Source organism: Pan troglodytes, chromosome 2, assembly GCF_028858775.2.
Source record: "Pan troglodytes isolate AG18354 chromosome 2, NHGRI_mPanTro3-v2.0_pri, whole genome shotgun sequence".
Lineage (NCBI taxonomy): Eukaryota > Metazoa > Chordata > Mammalia > Primates > Hominidae > Pan > Pan troglodytes.
In genome coordinates, this window is record NC_086015.1 from 115,300,099 (window position 1) to 115,311,789 (window position 11,691).

Sequence of the window (11,691 nt, forward strand, 5' to 3'; positions counted from 1 at the left end):
TTCCAGAACAGTCAAATAGAATGTAAGCGGTGGAAAATAAAATTTCCTGTTTTGTGTTAAACATTTTCAAGTTTTCACTTTGTCTTTTAGTTACCCTGACTGTTCTTGCACCTTTCACTCCCTTTGGTTTCATCTTTCACTTGAGTGATGTCTTTTCCATCATTTCGTTTGAAGCTCTTAAATCTCTTTATACAGTTTTCTCATTGGTATCATGAGGGGGTACTCTTCACAAAACTGGCTGCTATCCATCCATTGCACCTATAGGAGAAGTCATGTTTTAATTGGCATCATGATTTAATAAATAAAGTGTCCACACATATAAAGGGACAACAAAAAGTAGCTCATAATACATATTCCACAACTGAATAAAGTGACTCCAAACATTAGGTGTCATTTATATAGAACGTTGGTGATAGTCTTGTTGGTCTGATATCTTTAAGTCATTAAACTAATGGGAAGGACTCTCATGGGTCATTATTTTTAGACTTTGGAGGAAGCATTTAGAAGTCACACTTTGTAAGATTTGGTTTTGGTTTATTTACCTATGAGTAAAGCATTAGCATTATTTTGCTTGCCTATATTTTGTCTTCTAAACTGAGGTAAGTCAGTGTCACCTACAATTTTCAGAGTTGAATTGATTTGCCTCTTCGGTCCAATGACTCGTAAGTAACATTCTTTAAATTATATATGCTTGGATTTTGTCATGCACCTCCCTTGACCCCGTGTGTGTGTGGGGTGTGTGTGTGTGTGTGTGTGTGTGTGTATTAGAGAGACTTCTCAGTCTAAACCAATATTCTCAAAAGGCTTTGGTGTTTCATTCAGTGCCAGCACTTCAAATATTGCTAGAATAGAAGAAATGGAGAGACTTTTGAAGCAGGCTCATGCAGAAAAGACGCGGCTGCTCGAATCCAGGGTAAGCTTCATATTTTCATGCCGGAGGTCTGTGATACCGTGGTGCAGGAGCCCTGCACTTGGCATCAGACAATACTCCTCCTTAAGGAGCCGTGTGTTCCTGGAATAAATCACTCAACCTTTCTCAGTCTCATTTTCTTATCTGAAAAATAAAGGTGTTAGATGATTTCTAAGGCTCTCTACTGCAGTGGATTTTCCATAACTTGAAATATATATATAGTATTGACATAGACCGAAATGAACGCTTTGTGTCTTTTTGTGTGTTTTTTTTTTTGTTTTTTGTTTTTGTTTTTTGTCTTTTGATGGCTGCTTTGTGTTCCTGCCAAGGAGCAGGGAGGAATGTCATGTCTTTATGCATTATTTCTTCCTTCCCAGCTTGTGCTAACTGCACTATTTTAATATTAAAATCCCACGTTTTTATGACTGTATTTCAAGTCAGAATCTGACTTCCTTAGGAATCCCCCAAAATGCCTTTGCATCCTGCCCTGAAGGGCACCTCCTTTCCTTTTCTAACTTCCCCATGTGCTTCCTCTGTGACCTTCAGCCAGGAAACTACAAAGCAACAACAGGAATTAGAGGGACCATGGCCTTCAGTTAGAAGACAGTAGTCAAAAGACAGGCTAAATCACGTGATAAGTGCTAAAGTACAGTTTGTGAGGCTTTTTATTTAAAATGGGAGAGTTGCTGGTTGATATGAAATGATGAAATGACTGAATATATTAACAAGCTGGATTTTCACTGAAGACCACAATTTAATTGTTAATTAAATTTAGCGGTTGCATTTCTGCAGATGATGATTTTGGAAGCTATACCAGGCATGGTTATGAGTTGTTTTCTTGTAGTTTATGTATTATAAGAGACTAGTCTACAAACTAAGATTTGTCTAGTAAGAATTGTCTTTTTTATATTGATTGGAACCATTCAAGTATAACCAGTATGTTTTAAAATAATCATTGTTATGCATAATGTTTAGGAACGGGAAATGGAAGCCAAAAAACGAGCCCTGGAAGAAGAAAAACGACGCCGGGAAATCCTGGAAAAACGATTACAGGAAGAAACTAGCCAGAGGCAGAAGTTAATAGAAAAGGAAGTAAAAATAAGGGAGAAACAAAGGGCACAGGTTGGTCAGTCAATCTGAATGCATATGGGCAGGTTGCCCCCTGGTGGCAGTTCCTAGAAGACAGCTATTCTGTGTCTGAGGATGCTTTCCTGGGCACTGAGCATTAGCACTTGACATGTAAGGGTTAAGAGAAGAGTGTGCATTCCTGTGCAAAAAAAAAAATGTGAGTTCATTTCAAAACTCTTAGGGAACCACCAACCAAATGACACTTTTCTTTAGTCATGCATGGAACATTTTGCCAGGAGCAGCACTTTTTCGTCCACCCATTCCTTGGAGTACATTTTAAAAAGAGAATCTTTTTTGAGCAGCTTTTAAAAATGCACCTGGATTTGCTGCTGAAAACAAATACAACATTTGAACTGAAACCTTTGCTTGGGGAATGGAAGAGGTCCTACTAAGCCATCTTTTATAAGCAAACAGTCTAGAGCAGTGTAATTTTTCACCAAGCCCAGTGTCTTCGTCATGGTGGTAGTGTTTTGTCTTTTTTCTGAGCACTGTATTGTCACATGTGTTCCCTTTGCTACAGTAGTCCTCAACACCTGTGCACAAGCTTGTTGTATTCAAGCAAAGTTTGGAGAAACCACACATTTTATTTAATGTCTTATCTTGGTCATCATAGAATTTGAATCTCTGTTCTTGTCACTATAGCTGCTTACATAATATGTTTTCTGAGCAACTAACATAAAGTTTTGTTAAGTACTATGTAATTTAAAGCTGAACTCTATTTTATCAAGATTCACTAGACTCAAAGGCAAAAGATACCATTACTTTTATTCTTTGTGGTTGCTGGCCATTTGATAGTATAGCAGTTAGAGACTATCTTTAAGACTTTGTGTGCTTTGAGGTATCAGTAAGCCTGTAGCATCTGTTACAACCAAAGTACCGCATAATCAAACGTTAAGTATTGAAGGAAAAGTAGAAAGTAAAATTTGTTTATTTTATTTCATCATGCCCAACCCTCTGCCAAATTTTGACTTGCAGTGAAAGTCATCCATGCTTGTTTACTATCTGAAGCCAAACCAAAAAGCACAATTCTATTTTAATCCTGATTATAAGTGTTGCCTCCAAGTATATAATTAGGTCATTTCCCCAAGGCGAAGAGGTGGGGTTATTTAACAGCATAAAATAAGACACCATTTTAGAACTATCACCCATGGTGATATATGCTTCCTAGATTGGACGAGCTTTCATACCAGCCATCAGTAACATAAAAGACATCTAAATACATCCCTTTGGCATCTGGTCCTGGACAGTTCATTACATTAGGTCCAGTTTTGATTCCACTTCTGTCTTTATTTTAGCTTTACTTTTCAAAATATAAATCTCTGCCTTCAATTTCTATCGGAATATATGTAAACTGACAAGTACAGCTTTGTGGGATCCTGTGGGGGCCGTACTTACTAAATAGTGTTCAATCAATCATGTCATGCTTGAGATTACTTGAGAATGATTGTTAAGCTGTGGCAGGGACAACTTCTGGAAACTTCACAGTGGAGCAGTCCTCATCTGCAAGGAGCAGCCCAGAAAACTTCATGCTTCATTACAAGAGCAAAGTACATCTTTTAAACTAAGATAAATGACCATTTTTCATTTTCTCAACTGCCCATCTTAAGGAATAGAATAAATTGTCCTGAGTTTATCTGCCTCTCCCCTACATATTACAGCATCTTTCTGAAAATACTATCCACTTTTTAGACTCCAAATCATAAGTGCTTTGTTTATCTTAAGCTCTTTTAATCATATAGGCATTTTAAAGCTTAGGTTTTACAGTTAATTTCTGCTTCTAAACATCTGTGACCTAAAACAAAACAAATAATTCGCTATAGATGCAGTGGGTTTTGCACTTTTCCAGGCTCGTCCTTTGACACGCTACCTGCCTGTCCGGAAGGAAGACTTTGATTTGCGGAGCCATGTAGAGACAGCTGGCCACAATATTGACACCTGTTACCATGTATCAATCACAGAGAAGACCTGTCGAGGATTCCTCATCAAAATGGGTGGGAAAATTAAAACGTGGAAAAAACGTTGGTTTGTTTTTGATCGGAACAAGCGAACATTCTCTTATTATGCAGGTGGGTGATAAAAACAATTTAAGCCATACACTCAAATCAAGAACCCCCTGTTAAAGAGCAAAGGCAATTGAAATTCAGTGTAAATAGGTAGGTTGATATGTAACAGAATTAATGGCAATATTAGATTTGTAGATGTACATTATTTTATATTTAGATTATATAGTCCATATGATATGAATTTCCTTTCTAGAAATAATAAACTTTATATGTTACTTTAAAAAGTGGGAAGTGATCTATGTTACCTCTGAAGTAAACTCAGGTCCCAATAAATATTAAGTAAAATTTATTCTTTAGATCAAAATATTGCCTTTTATTTGTTTTTCTGTTTTAATCCATTCTTTATTTAGGTAACAAGTTGTTTATGTTCACTGTATTTTATGAAACATCACAATATCATACTAGAAATACTATCACTATAGGGTGGGATCAGAAAAAATATTGCCTTTCAAACCACCACACCAGAAAAAAAAGGGGGTGGGGGGAGGTTTGTGATTGATTGATTGTCATACGTCCCATTTAAGTCACACACAATTAGGCAGACGTAGCTGAAAATCATTCAACTATAGTTCATAAACTAGAATGATCTTTTAAGCACAGAGAGTAAAGCTCATTGGTAAACTAGTGATCAGTAATATTTATTAAGTGACTGAAATATTTTTGGATTCTTAAATGTTGGCTGACAAGAAACATACCCTACCAAATCTTATATAAGTGCAGGAATATTAGTGTAACTGGCATACTTATTAAGAACCTCTTATTTCCTCTTGGATCACATACGAAACATGTCTATTTTTAGTACAAGTATAGCTCTACTTTCTTTGCAGCTGCTAAAAAAGAGTGGTGTCATACCAAATATTATGAAAAAAACCCTGTTTTGGGGTGACTGTCAGTATTTATGAGCATCACCAGGAATAGTAAAATGTATCGATGCAATAAAGTATAAATAACAGTCTAGTCATTTAATCAATCCAGTGAGGTCAGGTTATGTTTATAAGAAGTGTGAGAAACCAAGCAGCCTGTGGAAGAAAGGAAAGAGTGGCTCAGGTGCCCCAGAATTTGGGTGAGGAGCTGGTAGGGGAATGCCTGCCTTTCACCGAGGAGCTCTTTGGGTGAGGTTCCAGTTACTGGAGAAGTTAGTGGCCTGAAGCCGATGGCCTGCCGGTCCTAGGTCCCCTGCTTTGCCTCTCTAAGGCTTTTTGTCATTGAGTTTTATAAACATCCAGAGCAGCTTTCTTCAGTTAATACAATTTGATGTCTGCACACTGCATAAACAAAACTGTATGATGTGGTATTGCCTTCAGAAAACCTCACCCAGAATTTTCCAAAAATACAACTTTAAAGAACTTCAGACAAAACTGCTTCACTCTTCTTCTGTTCTCCTGTTCTCTGTGAGCCTTATTTCATTCTCTCATCTATCGGCCAGGTGAGTGGTTTCATGACCTGGCCAACTGCTTCAAACCTAAGCTCCAAGCTTCAGACCCATGTAAATGTGTCTTTGCAAACCGAAACTTCTGGCGACTGATTTCAATTTTAAAAAAATACCAAAACCTTCTTGGTATATGAAAAATTACCCAGAACCCTAATTTAAAAAAAAGACAAAAATTACATTTCATTTGCTTTTTAATACGTATTTATGATATAACTGGCTGGTGAGACCTAGTTGGACAAACGCTGCTCGTTCGGCTCTGTTTACGGCCATCACCTATCAGCTTTGTCCACTCCTACCCCCACCCCCGCTTCTCATACACAACAAGCACAGGAGTAGACCAGTCCGCAGGCAGTCATCCAGATCGCAATTTAGGCTGTACCTAACCCTACAGGAGTCACGTCCCTTCTGCCTGTCAGTGAGGGAAATGGCCGTGTACTTGTGAAGGAGCTGCAAATGTGAACGCTGAGTGGCAAAGTCCCAGGACTCTGTGTTATTCATGGCCCTGGCCTTTGTCCTTGGCCTGCTGCATATTAACTGGGATCTTTAGGAGAGTCTCTAAAGAAAACCGAGGCCTAGAAAATATGTCTGCAAATTGATGGCATAATACTGAGAGAGACAGAATGTGCAGCGTTATCTCATCAATTTACAATAGCATCATTGCTTCTCTTCGCTCATAATGTGGCTGTGAGGCTTATATTTTTCAGAGTTCTTTCTCATATATGAAGTGCCCTGCAAACCAAAGTTTCCTTCTGCTTGCTTGAAACACTGGCAAGATTTGCTTTTATCTCCAGATTTTATTTTACATTTGCTTTCAGAAAACAAAGTATTACTGTATTCTCATGAATTACTGCAATATCATTTCCAGCAAATGTTTGAGAGATACATTGACCTTGTCTTTCACAGAAACGGACTGAAACTTAACTGAAAATGGTATCAGTTAAAACAGTGTTTCACAAGGAAGAGGAAAAACAAAGAAAAAAATATGGTCAATGGGCAAATAGGTTAGGATATTCTGGATTAAATGCAATTAAATAGTTTTACTCTCTGCTGAACTTTTCAGGGCCCTTATTTTTTAGACTAGCTTTTTGTAGTTAAAAAGGGACATTCACCTAGTAAAAAATTCAAAATATAACAAAAATTTGTATGATGAAAGTAAGTCTCTTTATCATTACAAAAGTTCTGATCTCTCGTTTTTAAGCCTGAAATATTTCAGATTTTCTCTATTCACTTTTATATATGTTTCAGTATGTATATATTTTCTTTTTTTCTCTTATACATTTGGGACTAAATTATTCATTCTATTCGTACCCTGTTTCATATAATAGTATTTCAAGGGTTTTTTCCTTAGGAGCAGATACAGATCTACCTCCATCATTTCAGTAACTTTGTAGATTTCATTGTATGGCTGGTCTATAATTGAATCAGTCTCCTATTAAAGCTCAAGCAGATCTTTTGCAACCTTGTGCCACAACAAACACAAATCCATGTACATTTATTTGCACACACGCGAGATCTTATACAGTAAGTGGAATTGCTTAGTAAGAGGATTTTTGTGTTTTTAATTGTGTTTGTTTTACCAACTCTCTTCCAAAAGAGGCTGTCTTATTTGCACTTCCACTACTAGGGTATGATAGAGTCTCTTTCCCTGCCTCCTCATTCATGCTTTTAAAATTCTTTAATATGCTGACACGCACTGCGATCCTTGCAGAGTTTAAGTTACAAAATATTTCAAGAACTTAGTAGATCACAGAGTGGTGCTATATGTTTGAGTCATGTTTTGGTTGTTTTTGTTTTGCTTTGTTTTTATGGTAAATGTGATGAAATCTTTAAAAACAGTTTGGAAATTGTTGCATTGAAAGGACAATAAATTATTTGCTTGAAGCTCTGGTGAAAACGGGGGAAAAAATCAAGCACCCTGAATAAGAAATTTGATAGGAAATAAATATGGGTAGAAAATTATTTTAAATAACAAGTCAAAAAACACTTTGTAAAAATTTTATTACAACAGATCTACATATTAATATTTTCATTACAAAGACAGTCTTGGAAAATGTGGAGAAATCATTTGTATTGGTGCTGTTAGAGTTTACACTTTCCATGCTAACCTGAAAGTCAGTATGTTGGGTTATCTTTTGACTGCTAATCTGCTGGAGAGCCTTAGGCAAAGTCGTCTCGTTCTTCGGTTTGCAGCTAGTAATTTTATGGCTTTTCTTTTTTTATTTTTCCAATATAGATAGAAGGGGCCTCATGCACTAGCCCAAGTTCTCTGAATTAATCTTAGATAAATTAAATACTTTGTAAATATTGTAATGATTATAATTGTAATAAAATTATTTTTTCTGTTCCTCAGTGGCAATAAAGTATTTAACACTTATCTGTCTTTGCAGACAAGCATGAAACTAAATTGAAAGGAGTAATATACTTTCAAGCCATTGAAGAAGTCTATTATGATCACCTCAAGAATGCTAATAAGGTAAACATCAGTTTTCTAAATTCCTACAATTTGAATGCATAATTAAGAAGGGAAAAATATTTTTGGAGTCTAAGAAGTTTGAAGTTGATGTTCTGATACAACAGATAGATATGATCAGAATGGTGCTGGAAAAGTAAACACGAAGTAAGTGGGATGGCTGTTCTTTTTGAGGAAAAAAAAATATCATAGCAAATTGAGGAAATATTCTGGACATAATGGTTTGGGAAACCCTGCGAAATGACTGCCAGGGTTCTAAAAAGAAGCTACCATATAGTTAAGAGGGGGATCATGAGCAAGTCCTAGTAGGGCTAAGAATAATAACTACTATTTATTAAACTCCTACTCTCAGCTAGGTACCCTGCTAGAGCTTTACAAACTAGCTGCTGAAATAATTTATGAGTTCTGTCTGAGATTTCCTGTTCAGAAAAATGGTCAATCCTGAAAAAGGCTCTGGGACAGGTGTGTGAGTTATAGTAGAGCAAAAGTAACGCCTTTGTAAATTTAATAAATTGAAAATTTTGAAGAAGTCATCACGTCTGTGTTATTTAATGTTGTATTTTAAGATGTTTATTTTACATTCTTTTTCCTTTTTTGAATTTTAGAGTCCTAATCCGTTACTCACCTTTAGCGTCAAGACTCATGACAGAATCTATTATATGGTAGCCCCATCACCAGAAGCCATGCGGATCTGGATGGATGTTATAGTTACGGGGGCAGAAGGTTACACTCACTTCTTGTTGTAGTGAACTGAGGCAACAGTCCACTTCAGGGCAGACGGCAATAATCTCTTACAAGAATGAAGCCATATTCAACCCCAGATGAGAAAACCCAACAGATCCATCCCTTGAGCTGTAAACACTCAGAACTCCTTTCATATCAAGACAAGTTATTTATAAAAAATAAAGAAGGGGTTTTAATACAAACCTTGATAATAAATAGCAAAATAATTGAAGCTTCCATGAGAAAGAAAACACTATTTTGATAAATTGGATCACTTATAGGAACATTTCTTATAAACTGTTTTTAATCAGTTGTCAGATTTGGTGAAATAAACTAAACAGGTTACAGAATATCTGTATGTACTTGGAAATACAGAATAACTTTATCACCCAAATCATTGGCATTGACATTATTGGTAATCAGCTGGCTTTTTTTAAAAAAGGTAGCATTTTGTTGACAGTTATTTTGTAAACATAAGCAAATAAGGGCTTGGAGGGAAATACATTTTAGGAGGAGTTTTGCCTTAATTTTTTAAGTACTGCACCAAAACCAAAGAGCTGACCTGACTTCCGTGGAACAGTAGTAACTGCAAGTGATGAACTGCATTTTGTATTGTTCTGTATATTTCAAAATGGTATTTTGATGCCATCAAATGCCCAGGAAATTGACTTTGCAGTGTCACCACTGGTGTAAGCTACTATATATATATATATGTAGTAAACCACTTTTTGTAAAAGAAGGAAGAGCAAAAAGCTGTGCATTTTAGAAAAAAAAAGCCATGTTACGCAACAGGCATTCTGTCATGTTGAACAATTTTAAATAAAGAGAATATCTGGTGTTAGGAGCTTGTTTTGCTGAAGATTTCTCCATTCCTGGTGCTGAGAATAAAGGCAACCAGTAGCCAATGTCCTTTAGATTGTCTGATTTCTTTTTGTTGTGGAGCACACCTGCTAACTGCTCCCTCGACATAACTATGAAATCATAGCTCTGTTTTCACCAAAGAACAGACCAATTAACATACTTATTTGCAGAAGTGGTGTAGTTCTACAAAACGGCAAATGAAGTTCAACTTAATATTCTCTATAATGTATTATTTTATTTTATTTTTTACAATTAGCCTTTTTTTTTAGTTAATTTTTGTCAAATGAAACGACTTCAGGCAAGTCTCTTTTATAATGGTTTTTCAAGTGCCATTTATTCTAGTTTATCAAGTTTTGCATGTTTGAAAGTATGAATGTGCTCTTTCCTAAAACATGGCAAATGAATAGATGTAGAGAATAACAATATTACTTACAAGATGAAATGATTAGATTAGAAGTGTCCCTTTATTAAACTTTGTCAGCCTGACTGGGTACAATTCTTTTGTTAATTTGCAGTGTGGTTTGTATACACGTATACGTGTTGTCAATAATAAGATTTGCAACTGGATGACACAAGATTTTACTTGAACAGTGAAGGACAAAAATCATGATTGTGGAAGATATTTTTAAAATCTGATTTTGCAGCGATCACTTTTAAACCCTGTAGTGATGTAAGACTAAAATATAATTGTTAAGATTTTGTTGGTTAATGTAAAGATATGACTTTTCTGCACTGTACTCTCTTCATAGGATTGTAAAGGTGTTCTAATCCAATTGCATGATGTAGTAAGCCTCTTAAATATGTGTGTTAAATATATTGAGTTTGGATTAAAATGTTGACATGATTTCACATTTGAAAATAAACTCATCTCTCATTTTGAAGTTACCTATCTGTAGTATGATGGAGGATGAATTAATCGCAAATGACAGTTGTAGAAACTACATAAAGTTTGTTGTGTGCTAACATTATGATTTGTAGTGTATAAACTGAAGTATTCCAATAGAAGTATCTCTGGTTACATCCTATTGCTTACAAAATGAAATGAACCCTGAAAAACTCTGACATCATATTGTTGTCTGTTTACACAGATACATTTATTGCTGGGGATTGCAAGGAGTGTGTTTACTTATCCTTATATCTTACACGAAAGGAGTGTGTTTACTTATCCTTATATCTTACACGAAAAAAATCATGTAAATGTGATATAAAGCTTTATTTGGTGGGGCATCTCATTTGTCTCCCTGAACTAAGGCAGCACATTTCAGAGAGAGAAGCTTCCCTCAGCAGTATGTCCCTTTGCCCCCTTTATATATTGATGAAGTCAACATTGACAATAGGTACCCAGAGTGGAAACAAATTTGTCTACTTCAAGCTCATCACTGTCCGTAAAAGCATCTGTACTTGCTACTGGCCATAATTTTTTCTAATTTGTTAGACAAGAGTGAATACAGAAAACAATCCGTGGGTTTCTCTGCTTTTCTATGCAGTGATTTTCCCACTATGACCAGTCAGATTTTTCATCTTATTGCAAGTAAAATGCAAGAAGACTTGCAAAAATAAAGGGGAAGAAAAGGGAGAGAAGTGATTGAGAATATTTGCAATTATCCAAAACATGCAGAGAGAAGTGTTTGTTAAGATATAAGGGATGGGCCGGGTGCGGTGGCTCACACCTGTAATTCCAGCACTTTGGGAGGCCAAGGGAGGTGGATCACCTGCAGTCAGGAGTTCGAGACCAGTCTGGCCAACATGGTGAAACCCCATCTCTACTAAAAATACAAAAATTAACCAGGCATGGTGGTGGGTGCCTGTAATCCCAGCTATTCAGGAGGCTGAAGCAGAAGAATCGCTTGAACCCAGGAGGTGGAGGTTGCAGTGAGCTGAGATCGCCCCATTGCACTCCAGGCTGGGTGACAAGAGCGAGACTCCATCTAAAACATACACACACACACACACACACACAAACCCAAAAAGAAATATAAGGGATGATAAAATGACATGCATCAGGCATCACCTTAGTGATTTAGTCCCTTAGAGTCTACAACAGGTCTAATGGAGAACGGGCAACATAGCTCAGCATCTTTTGGAGTATGTCCTGAAATCAAGT

General features: G+C 36.3%; 1 protein-coding gene across 24 annotated transcripts in view; it reads left to right on the forward strand.

Moving 5' to 3' along the window:
* PHLDB2 (pleckstrin homology like domain family B member 2) overlaps nucleotides 1–10,472 on the forward strand; it is a 241,497-nt gene extending 231,025 nt beyond the window's left edge. For all 24 annotated transcript variants that reach the window (XM_063806969.1, XM_054680879.2, XM_054680877.2 and 21 more), the window contains 5 exons: nucleotides 823–913; nucleotides 1,886–2,032; nucleotides 3,885–4,104; nucleotides 7,921–8,006; nucleotides 8,609–10,472. In XM_063806969.1, the coding sequence (XP_063663039.1) occupies nucleotides 823–913; nucleotides 1,886–2,032; nucleotides 3,885–4,104; nucleotides 7,921–8,006; nucleotides 8,609–8,749 (685 nt within the window). In that variant the 3' untranslated portion in view covers nucleotides 8,750–10,472. The remainder of the gene's footprint in view (nucleotides 1–822; nucleotides 914–1,885; nucleotides 2,033–3,884; nucleotides 4,105–7,920; nucleotides 8,007–8,608) is intronic.
* Nucleotides 10,473–11,691: the final 1,219 nt, after the last annotated feature.